Raw genomic sequence first — 10,940 nt, 5'->3', positions numbered from 1 at the left:
CAGACAGACAAGAGACAGACAGAGAGGAGGGGAGGCAAGGTGCATTTTTGTGACAAAATGCTTGTTTTATGATCAGGCTTTTGGTTTACTCCAGAACACTGGGGAAAAATATAACATTGATTCTGGTATTATGGTACTGGTGAATTTTTGAGTTCTAGGAAAATCGGGTCTGTACAGTGAATTCTAGACCAGAGATCCATAGCGATATTCTATGTAAAAAAAAAAAAAGTACAACTTCGTTTATATAACAATCAGACACAGAGAAGCTGAACAATACACCCTTGGCAAGCCCATGAGCATGTATGCGGCAAAGCCTTAAGCCAAACAGATATGTGTTAGATTCAGGATGTCACCAAGGTGACTGGGAATCAGGGATGTGACGTCAGACAGGGAGATTATCAGTATAGACCACATTCTATTACGGAATCTGGAGGACACAGTGCATTGGGTATTTCTCATGGAAGGTGTATGTATCTATTTGACATGCTGTCACATTGTCCTCTAAGTGTCTACATCTCTACCCTTGAATGAGCGCTGCCCTGGCCTTGGTTGGCGATGCTTCCTTCTGCTGTGGTATACATGACCATCGAGTGCTCAGACCTAAAGAACACCACCATCCCACCCCAAGGCAGAGAGGGAGAGGAAAGAGTTCCACAGGCACAGTAGAGGAGGAGAGTGCCCTGAAATGCTGAGTTCTGAATGTGGCATTGTGTCCTGATCCTGAGGTCACTACAGCCATGGTCACATGCCCAAGACCAAGTTAGTTAGATCAGGTAGCATTCGGTCAGGAGGCACTAACTGTTCTCGGTGAGATACAAAATGAAAAAGAGAAATGGGAAAAGGGAGAGGGGACATGAAGGGAAGCAGGGGACACATGCCAGAGGGACTAGGAGGATGCAGGTGGACATGATAGAGTCATGTTGTACACAAGTGTGAACTTACCAAAGAATAAGTAAATGTACTCTATTTTAATTCCATTTAATTAATTTTAATTAATTTATTCAATGAATGAGTGTGCTATCTTCATGTCCACTGGCATACCAGAAGAAGGAATCAGATCCCATTACAGATGGCTGTGAGCCACCAATGTGGTGACTGGGATTTGAAATCAGGACCTCTGGAAGAGCAGCCATTGCTCTTAACCGATGAGCCATCTCTGCAGCTGGTATTTATTGCTCACTCTTTTATGTGTTTGATAGAGTACAAAGAATCTTCTAAAAGTCTCAGAGCATTCTCAAGGACACAGGTTTACTGGTTGTCCTCAGCCACTAGAGGTGATGCATCCAGGGACAGGGACTCCATGTCAACAGACTTCACTGGTTCTCATGATAGGGCTGAATGCCTTGTCTCCCAGAGCACCTCTGAGGCCTGTTCACCCACAGGACGGCACTGAGCATGCACAGGAACAGGGGCAACTCCAGAAACACCAGGATGCAGAAATAGGGGCTGCTCAGAAGAGACCTGGAAGGGACATAGTTTAACAAGGTTTTAATATTTACCGCCAACAGCGGTATCTGAGTGTCATTTTGTGTCCTTATTTTTAGATGAGCTACTGGTTCTCACAAGACCCTCCAGGTTAGCCTGAGCTTGGGAATGCAGGAGAGGCATACAAGAGGGAGATCCAAACCCTTCTACCTCTGCTCTCCCAGTATGACCCCTCCTCCCCAATCCAAAGGCCTCCGGGATATTGTTTCCTCACCGAGGCTGTGGGCTGGGAGCAGGAATTGTGTCATTTGTGGTCATGCTGGGCTGAGGGTCAGCTGGTGAGGATCTGGTGGGCTCCGGGATTTTTGTACTGCTCCCAGGCCTCAAACCTGTGATTAGAGAGCAAATGATGGGAACACAAGACAATACCCGTGACCTCTATACTGTCTCGTACCCACAGGAAGCTCTGTCACTTGCTTCACCCAGCTCCCTGGGGCATGTGGACAGCTGTCTGACAGCCTATCAGCCCCATGGTCACACCAATGCCTGGTCAGGGATTCCCTTTCCAGCCCATCTCAGGGTGCACAGTGTCTGGCCTGCACTTGTAAACATGGAGACAGTCTTCTTATAAAGGAGAGTGTAAGTGTCAGTGACAAGATACTTGGTGAGTGCCACATCCCATTCAGCCTCAACCACACCATTTGCCTCTATGTCTGCCATCCTTCTGGGGAAAAACAGGGTAGTGGGACTCCTTGTCTGCCTGGCCCACTCATTCCCAGTGTAATTGAAAGCCCACTGGGCAGTCTTCTCTGAGGAATGAGCAGATGGAAAGTTCTAGAAAGCCTGGTGCTCGCAGGGCCCTGGGGAGAGTGGTCTCTACTGCAGAGAGCTAGCAATTCGGTGGGATTTTCATTCCCAGGCTTCAACGTGAATCCACAGAGGAAGTTGCAGGGATACATAAGGGTGAAATCAAAATTGAGAACCATGGGCTGATGTATGCTTGCAATCTGAACGCTGTAGAGGCAGAGACAGGAAGAGCAGGCATTCAAGTTGAGTCCTAAGAACACAGTGGGTTTGTGGTTTGCCTGGGGTACTCAAGTTTACCTGAGTTTGGGGTTTACCTGGTCAATCAAGTTCCTCTGTCAAATAGCTATGATGATGATGAAGATGGAGAAGAAAAAGAAGAAGAAGAAGAAGAAGAAGAAGAAGAAGAAGAAGAAGAAGAAGAAGAAGAAGAAGAAGAGGAGGAGGAGGAGGAGGAGGAGGAGGAAGAGGAGGAGGAGGAGGAGAAGGAGAAAGATGAAGACCAACAGGAACAGGGAGAACAAGAATAAGATGTGGTGATAGAAACTTGGATTATCAGAGGCATTTGACCCCTTCCTTCAGTCCATGTCTCCACCCCTGCCCTTAAAGCGATGCTTGAATTGGGTTCTAAGAACAAGGCAGGCCCAATAATCTGAGAATGAACTATAGACATGGAGAATATTGGCGACCAAAGTAGCTGAAAGCCTATTTTCCATCCTGCAAGGGGAACCTTGGAGGAATCCTCTGAGTTTTTTCCAGCAATAAATTTTTGCTGGTGTAGTGGAACTCAGGGGACCTTGGCGGGGGCGTTGAGGGGCTCCTCAGGACGCCAAGAAGACTCTCAGAAGTCCCAGAACCAGTGATGAAGCTGGTACCCCAAGAACCTCCATGGAAAGGAAGGGTACACTCAGTCCCAGGTCAGAGCTGCCTTTGAGAGGGGGGGGCTGATGTGCAGACATACTCTTCCCTTATGTAAATTGGGGACAGGATCATATGACACCTGGAAGAGAGGACTCCTCTCTTAACAGAACTGGAAGTCACAAAGAGCCATCGATTCAGAGCCTGTCTCTTGCAACATTCACACCTCAAACTGTCCCACAGTGGACACAGAGAATCCCCAACATAGACTAATGAGATGGTTCACTGGGTGAAGGCCCTTGCTTGCCAAGCTTGATGACTTGAGTTTGACCTACAAGGTAGAAATAGAGTACTAACACCCAGAAGTTCTCCTTTGACTCACACACCATGGACCAGCTCCTATACACAGACAAATAGACAAATATATAGAAAAGCAAATAAATAAATAAAATAATAAAATGTCTTTTAAGAAGACAGGTTCCCCATTGTTTCTGTCTGTGCATGCACACACATATAATGGTATACACACTCACTGTCACTTATACCAAACATGTTCTAACAGAAGCATGTGTGGACACACACTCCCTGTCCTAGATCACCCACTCTCCCAGTTTATCATCCTTAAGGATCATGGCTCTACGAGGGAATGAAAGGCCTTGACTCAGGCTGCCCTGGCATGATGGAGGCTTACCTGGGACCATAAACAATTCAACCTTGAAGAACTTATCAATCCCAAAGGAGTGATCGATCAATGGAATATCCACCGCACACATGTAGGTGCCTGCATCCTCCATGGTGAGGCTCTCCAAGGTCACTGTGAAGATGAGGTTGTCTGGATCATCCCTGATGGACACTCGGCCATTTCTATCTTCTTCTGAGCCTCCGGTCATGACAATATCTTCGCAAAGTAGAACAAGTGACCCTCTGCACCAGTATTTCTTATTTGTCTTGAATCCCTCCTCATACTGACAAGTCACGCTCAAGGACTCCCCCACAGTTCCTGTCACACTGCTGGGGCCATGAAGAGGGACACAGCCTAGAAAGCACAAACCTCCATTCTGCACCTCATAGCTAGATGAGAAGAAAGGCCTCCCTTGAGTCAGGTCTTAGAAAACCCTCAGGTCTTGAGGAAACAATGAGAAAGGAGAGAAGCTTTGTCAGAGCAGAAGTCAGCCCTGAGGTTATAGAGAGATTGTAAGAAAAATAGAGATTATGTAGTTATAGAAGTCACGATCACAGGTTACCCTCTCAGTGGGTCCTGATTCTGTCTCACATGTGGTAGACATGACCATATTGTGCACAGACACCTGGCAGCACTGTTGAAGAAGATGCTAACCGTTCCTAGGCCGCATCCCACCCAATTCCCAACCCCACCCTCCTGCCTTCTCTCTAGGCTAGTCTGCTTGTGCTGGCTGCTCCTTTCACTTCCCATGGCCCTATAAGACTTAAAACAGGAGCTCCCATTTTCAACGATGAACCTGACAGACCTGCCCCCATGCTCACCTGGGACCTGAGAGAGGAGCAGAACTGAAGGCAGCCACAACCATATTACTCTGGGGATCATTTCTTCTGGTCAGTTGTTACCTGCACCCATACCAGAGTCTAGAAGGACAAAGGAGCAGTCTCCTTCTAGATAGTAGAATGTCCTCTTGCCATTTTCTCCTTTCTGTCCTTAGCTTCCTTGTTCCTTGGTCCCATGTGAGGCTCCAGATGAAAGGTATAGGGAGGGCTGTAGTCCTCAGAGGCTGTGTGTCCTACCACAGTCTTCAAGTGGCTGTGGTTTGATGATGTCCTCTGTCCCCGAGGGCTTCTACCTCCTGCCCAAGAGGCCTGGGGAACATTTCCTTTTCTGGTCAGGTGGCCCACCTTCTCTGACAAGACACTTCCTGAGTGGGTTTGAAAGCTGCCCTTCTCTTGCTCTAGCTCTAGGGTCACAGAGGAACCACCTCCTTTCAATATTCAGATTATCGTTTGCTCTTAGTTTATGAGGTCTTTAGCACTATTTCCGGGTTCACACTGCTGGTCAAGCTCATGCTATGAGCTGATCCCTGAGAGTTTATCTGTGTGTCTGAGTCCCCACAAAGGGTACGGACCTGTAGGTCACAGCTTTCTCCTCTCTCATCATATCTTCCTTCTGATTCTGTTTGGTTTGTTGTTTGTCTGTGACAGCATCTCTAGCCCAGGCTGGCCTCTATTTAGCTAAAAATGTCCTTGAACTCATCTTCCTGCCCCCACATCCTGAGTCCAGAAATTTTAGGTGTGTGTCACCATAGCCCAGTCATGGTGTGATCCTGATGGAACCTAGGGCTTTGAGCATGTCGGGCAAGCAATGTGCCGACTAAGACGCAGCGTCTGCCCTGACCATTTGGGAAAGAATCTCACACTGCCACCCAAGCTGGGCAGAAATGACTCTTTGCTCAAGCTAACTTTGAACTAACAGAAATCTCCCTTCCCTTCAGTTATGGAAGTAGATGGGAGCCACTGTGCATGACAGTTCTGTTTTCTTGTGTCTCCTGGCCCCATGTCTAGACATGGACATGATTTCAATAGGTGTTGTGTGGAAGAATGGAAGAATGGCCTCAGATACTACTTTCTGATGACTCAGTTTCCCAGTGCTGGCCGTCCACTTCTCTTTCTTGTTGGGGAAGAAGGGATGAGAGTGAGTACTGAAGCCCACTCACCCACCTGACTACAGAGGCACTTATGCCCCTCTGATCTACAGAAATATCTGCAGGCTGTGGTGACATTTGTGGGGGACATTTACATTTAGAGTGCCCTAGGTTGTGACTCTTCTCTGTGTATTCACTGTTATTCCACTCACTTCTAATCCCTACCAAAACAGAATATAGATGGCCTCCCTACTAACACAGAATACAGTTCTCCTACCAACCCAGAATGCAAATGTTCTCCCTACTAACACAGAATGCAGTTCTCCTAGTAACCCAAATGCAGATGTCCTTCCTATTAACATAAAATGCAGATGTCCTTCCACTGTATCATCTTCTTACCTCTCACTGGTTTATTGTCAGGGTTTCTGCCTGCACTCTGCCTGTGTCCACGCTCTCTTTATGCTCTACAGTATATCAGATCAACAAGAGCAAAAGAACTTTGTGCATTCACTTCAAGTCTCTAAGGCAAGGTCACTGCTTGGTATCTTTCATAGTCACACTGTTCTTTTCCTGTGAAGAAACACCATGACCACAAAGCTAGTACCAGAGAAAGAATGTATGCAGGGCTGGCTTACAGTTTCAGAGGCTTAGTCCATTTCTATCAAGGGGGGAAGCTTGGTGGCAAGCAAGTCATGTGTGGTCCTGGATGATGTTTAGGCAGAGAGAGAAAGGTAGAGAGAAAGAGAGAGTACAAAGAGAGGAGTGATGAGAGAGGAGAGAGCAGAGAGAAGAGAGTGGCTGAGGGAGGGAGAGTGAGCGAGCGCTCACAAATGACACAGTGCCTGGTGTGAGCTCTAAGCCCACCCACACTGATGCACTTCTTCCAACAAGCCCACAGCCCTAGTCCTTCAAACCTGTCAAACAGTTCTACTCCCTGGTAACAAAGCAACTGGATATATGAATGGGGCTAGAGAGATGTTGGATTGGGGGGGGGGAGGGTCAGGGGTCATTCTGTTTTTTAAACAGTAATATAAAGTTTATTCCAGCTACAATTCAGATTATTTTGACTTTACAGTGGCATCACATGGCACACTCCTGAGTCCATCCCCGAGATACTCTGCTGTGCTTGTCTCTGTCTGTTTTAGAGATCCCCACAATCTCTGGCACCAAGGGGTCCTCTGGGTTTGGATCTCATAGCAGTGAACACATGGATAAAAGGACTTTAGAAATAGTTAAAGCAGGAGGCTGCTGTGGTCTTAGATTATCAAGATAAATCCTCCTATTACTGTTACTATTTAAATAAGTTCTTGGTCTAAATGGTACCTTAGGTGGTTGGAAGGGGTAATCTGCAGGAAACCACCACAGTATCCAATGAATTCTCACTGTGTCCTAATACCATAGGAGGGCAGGGGACTCAGAATTTGTCAGAAGCCATAACGAGACAAGCTAATAACTAGCAGGTATTCATCCTGAGATGGCCACCCTCGGAAAATTACATAATCTGTGACCGGTTTGCCTTATTAATCAAGGCTACAAGGGATTCATTATAGGAAAGATTCCTGCTATTAAAATTCTTTTCCTGTTATTATTATTAAACACATACAACAATCATTAAGTAATAGCACACCCCCTTGGAGCAGATCTCTGCAGATCTACGAAGATGTACTGTCTCGTAGTGATGCTATATAGACAAGTAGATGACTTTAGTCCTAATGATGATACTATAAGAATTCCTATAATTATATCAGTGACTATTAAGCTCTTTTACAGTCAGACTGCTATTAAGTCCTTTTCTGATAGTCAAAACTGCAGTGAGAACTCTGCCAGTCTCCCAAATGTTAATAGTTAATTGCTGTTAGATAGTGACCAGACTTTCTCCTACTCAGAGCACATTTCAAGAGGTTGTAAAACAATTAACCAAAGGTCATAAAAAGGGAACTAATGATTTATTATAGCTGCTAGGACAGAGGATAAAATATTGACTGGGTTTATCTATACAAAACTTCACCAATAACTTAGCTCTGGCTTTAAACCTTCAGTGAACCTGTGGAGCTGAGACAGGTGATGGGTGTTTAGCAAGATAATTACTCCTAATGATTATGCATGCAAACATTCTCTGTTGTGAACTTCTATTTCAACTTATGATTTGATTTTTTTGTAGGAACTTCTGATGAACTTTGTAACATGTGATCATGTATTCTGAAAGATGTTTAAGTGCTGAGAACAAGAAAAAGAGTGAAGGACTGAGCTGAAAAGCAAGGACTGAGCTGGAGGGGACTGAGCTGGAGGGGACTGAGCTGAAGAGTCAGGACTGACTGAAGGAGAACGGAGCTGAACTGAGCTAAGGAGAACTGAGCTAAGAGGATCTGGGCTGAGGAGAAATGCAGAGTGGAATAACTTAGAGACTATAGGTAACATGAGAGAGCAATGTGCAGAATGCGGAGGGAAAGAGGAAAAATGAAGAAGCTGGAGAGAGCAGAAGGAGCAAGCAGGTTTCTCCTCAACATGGGACAGAACAGGTCATTTCTTAAGGTAGGCTTAGTCTTATTCAAAGGAACAAGCCTTTTTTTCTTACCAACTTGGGTTTAATTAATTGAGCATAAAAAGAGTAGAAGCTATTTCTTCATCTTTCATCCAGAATGAGTGAGTTCTTTCTGTACCAGAGTTTGGTCTTTTGCTCCATATGCAAATGTAAATATGGATGTGTGTGTAACTATGTAATTGTGAGAATGTATGCATGAGTGTGTGTAAGAATGTAATTGTGAGAATGCATGTAACCTGGTCCCAAGTGGTTTGAGAGAAAATGTATTCTGTATTCACAAATCTGTATATGAACTTATATAAGTTTATCCATTTTTGCCTATATAAACATTTTTCCTTCTGCAAGCACTATTCATTTCTCTTGGTTCAATAGAAGTTTCTTGCTCCAAACTTACCCCTAGCCTGACAAGCAAGAGGCATAGGGACAAAAGGGAAAAGCCTCTAGCAATTAATCCTCTACTTTTTCTCTTGCTGTTTTACAATGAGGTGTTGAATTCCAGAGACTGCAGTTTCTGGCCACAGAGGGACACAGAAGACAGGTCAGTTACAGTACCAGAGCATAGTGACCTAGACATAGATAAGTAAATCAGCTACGGTAACGTAATAACTTAGACTTAGATAAGAAAACTTATTATTATACAACAAACCTAAATCTTTCATAAGACAAAGTCTTACCCGCCTATATCATAAGAAAAAGTATTACCCTCCGCCAACACTCTTCCCCCTCTGCAGCCTCACAAAGAACCAACGAGAAAGAAGACGAAAGCCTGGGCTGCACCCAGCAAGAAACACCATGCCTATGCCTGCAGGCATCTGGTAAATGGTTAGACTCTCAGAGGTTTTGGTCCTGGAAAATTCATCATGGTGCCCTGCAGGCTCAAAGCAGATGGTCATTGGGTTGAAGGCTCCCTTTGCACCAGCAGGTGAGATCTAGCTCTAGGAAGCACAAGGCTGAACAAAAGGACCAAATGGGTTGTTCAGGACTTGTAATTGTTTTTATATTTATAGGTCAAAATGTCATGGGCCTGGATAGGGTGTGTCAGGACCGAAGGAGGAAGAGGCATCGGTCAGAACTAACCCCAACTCCTCCATGCTTCCCCAGAGGAGGCACCCTCAGTCCTAGGGTATCTCTGCCTGAGGAAGGGAAGAGTCAGACATTGGGGAATTCTCAATACTGATCTGAACCAAAGGGCACAAGGGCACTTCTTATCATGGCTGAACGGAGGCTAATGGAGACCTGAGAAGATGAGGTTCAGACACAGACCTGTCCTACAGATGACCTCTGACCTCTGGCATTTCCTCAAACAGGACTTGACTCATAGCAGAGCACATGACTCACAACTACCTCAGCCAAGACATCAGTCCGTACCCTCTGGTCCAGACTTGAGGGACGTGGGAATGGAGAGTCACATTCCAGACAATGTCACAGAACCTGCACCAGGTACCACATCAACATACCCAACACAGCACACTGCCACAGTCCCTGTGGATGAACACTTCAGTGAGAAGAGGGGAGTCAGAAGTATTGGTGATGGTTGGTAGCTGTGCACCCAATTGTACCTCATGCTCATGTTAGGTCACTCTGCCAGGAACTGCCTGGTCAGATAGGCTTTGGGCAGACAAGGAACTGCATTAAAAATTATATAGAGTTATAAAGGTATTATAAACACAGCATTGTAACAGAAAGTCCTATAGCATCTGGGCTACTTCTTGGGACCAACTATGCCATCTAGAGCCCCAAGACCCCTGCAGGGAGGTGACATCTCAGGGAGCTCCATGGGGGTGGGGAGATGGCTCAGTAGGTAAGGTGCTTGCAGTGCAAACTGATGACTTGAGTTCAGATCCCCAGAAGCCAGGTAATCTGGAGTCTGCCACACGCATCTGTAATCTCTGCCCTCCTAGGTGAGACAGGACTCAGAGATGGGGGAATCAGGGAAGCTCCTGAGATATTTAGCCTGATGTCTGTGCTAGAGAACAAGAGAGGCCCAGTTTCAAATGAGATGAGAGGTGAAGAGGAGCATTAGAGGCTTCCCTCTGTGTGTCTGTGGCATGAGCATGAGGGTTCTCCCAGGAGGTTCTCCTTGCCCCCTCAAACACACAAAGATGAAGCAAACACATCTGATGTGTACAGTATATATGCCTTATGTTTGTAGCATGTACAATACATGCCTTGTGTTAGGTATATGAGGTATGGTATACATACAAATGATGCATGTAGTATGTATGTATCACATGTGCACTATGCAGCACATGCCTGGGTTACATGTATGCTGTGTGGTACATACATGTGTGTGGCATGTTTAGCACATGTGAGGAATGTTCACATGTATATGGTAGTGCACACACATGCCAATGTTCCCCTTGATCTGATGAGGTTACAGTTGTAATGGTGTACCTTGGGCAGACATACCTATTTTGTGTATCTATAAGACAGTGTAGGCCAACCTGCTTCAAGTGAATTCTGGGAGGGTGGACTCCCGTGGCTGGCCCTGGGTCTGGGAGGCTCTCTCTCATGATAGAATGCAGGACTGGATTTATCGTTGCTCCATATGCCTCTCTTGAAAGGCACAGGAGTGTGGGAAGAGGGGAGGCATGGGTGCTGATGCTACCAGAAATGCACCAGAGACTGTAAAAATTAGCAACTTATTTCTGTGTTCAGCAAAAGTCTGCTGAGGTATATACTTCACAAAGTCAGGGTTCCAG

At 45.7% G+C, this 10,940-nt stretch overlaps 1 protein-coding gene across 3 annotated transcripts; it reads right to left on the bottom strand.

Moving 5' to 3' along the window:
- Positions 1–963: 963 nt before the first annotated feature.
- On the bottom strand, positions 964–5,483 carry Cd300c2l1 (CD300C molecule 2 like 1). Of its 3 annotated transcripts, none has more exons than XM_577143.8 (4): positions 4,591–5,483; positions 3,779–4,123; positions 1,700–1,814; positions 964–1,461 (listed from the first exon to the last, which is right to left on the bottom strand). In XM_577143.8, the coding sequence occupies exons 1-4, from the start codon at positions 4,649–4,651 to the stop codon at positions 1,314–1,316; spliced, it is 669 nt and encodes a 222-aa protein (XP_577143.3). In that variant the 5' UTR covers positions 4,652–5,483; the 3' UTR covers positions 964–1,313. The 3 variants fall into 3 exon arrangements, with proteins under 3 accessions (XP_577143.3, XP_038943721.1, XP_038943720.1); XM_039087793.2 differs by having other exon boundaries at positions 3,779–3,901; positions 4,591–5,471; XM_039087792.2 differs by having other exon boundaries at positions 3,779–3,985; positions 4,591–5,458.
- Positions 5,484–10,940: the final 5,457 nt, after the last annotated feature.

The sequence above is a fragment of the Rattus norvegicus genome, chromosome 10 (genome assembly GCF_036323735.1).
Source record: "Rattus norvegicus strain BN/NHsdMcwi chromosome 10, GRCr8, whole genome shotgun sequence".
In the NCBI taxonomy this organism is placed as follows: Eukaryota; Metazoa; Chordata; class Mammalia; order Rodentia; family Muridae; genus Rattus; species Rattus norvegicus.
The sequence above is the reverse complement of the archived record's forward strand: the minus strand, read 5'-3'. Positions and strand labels throughout refer to the sequence as shown.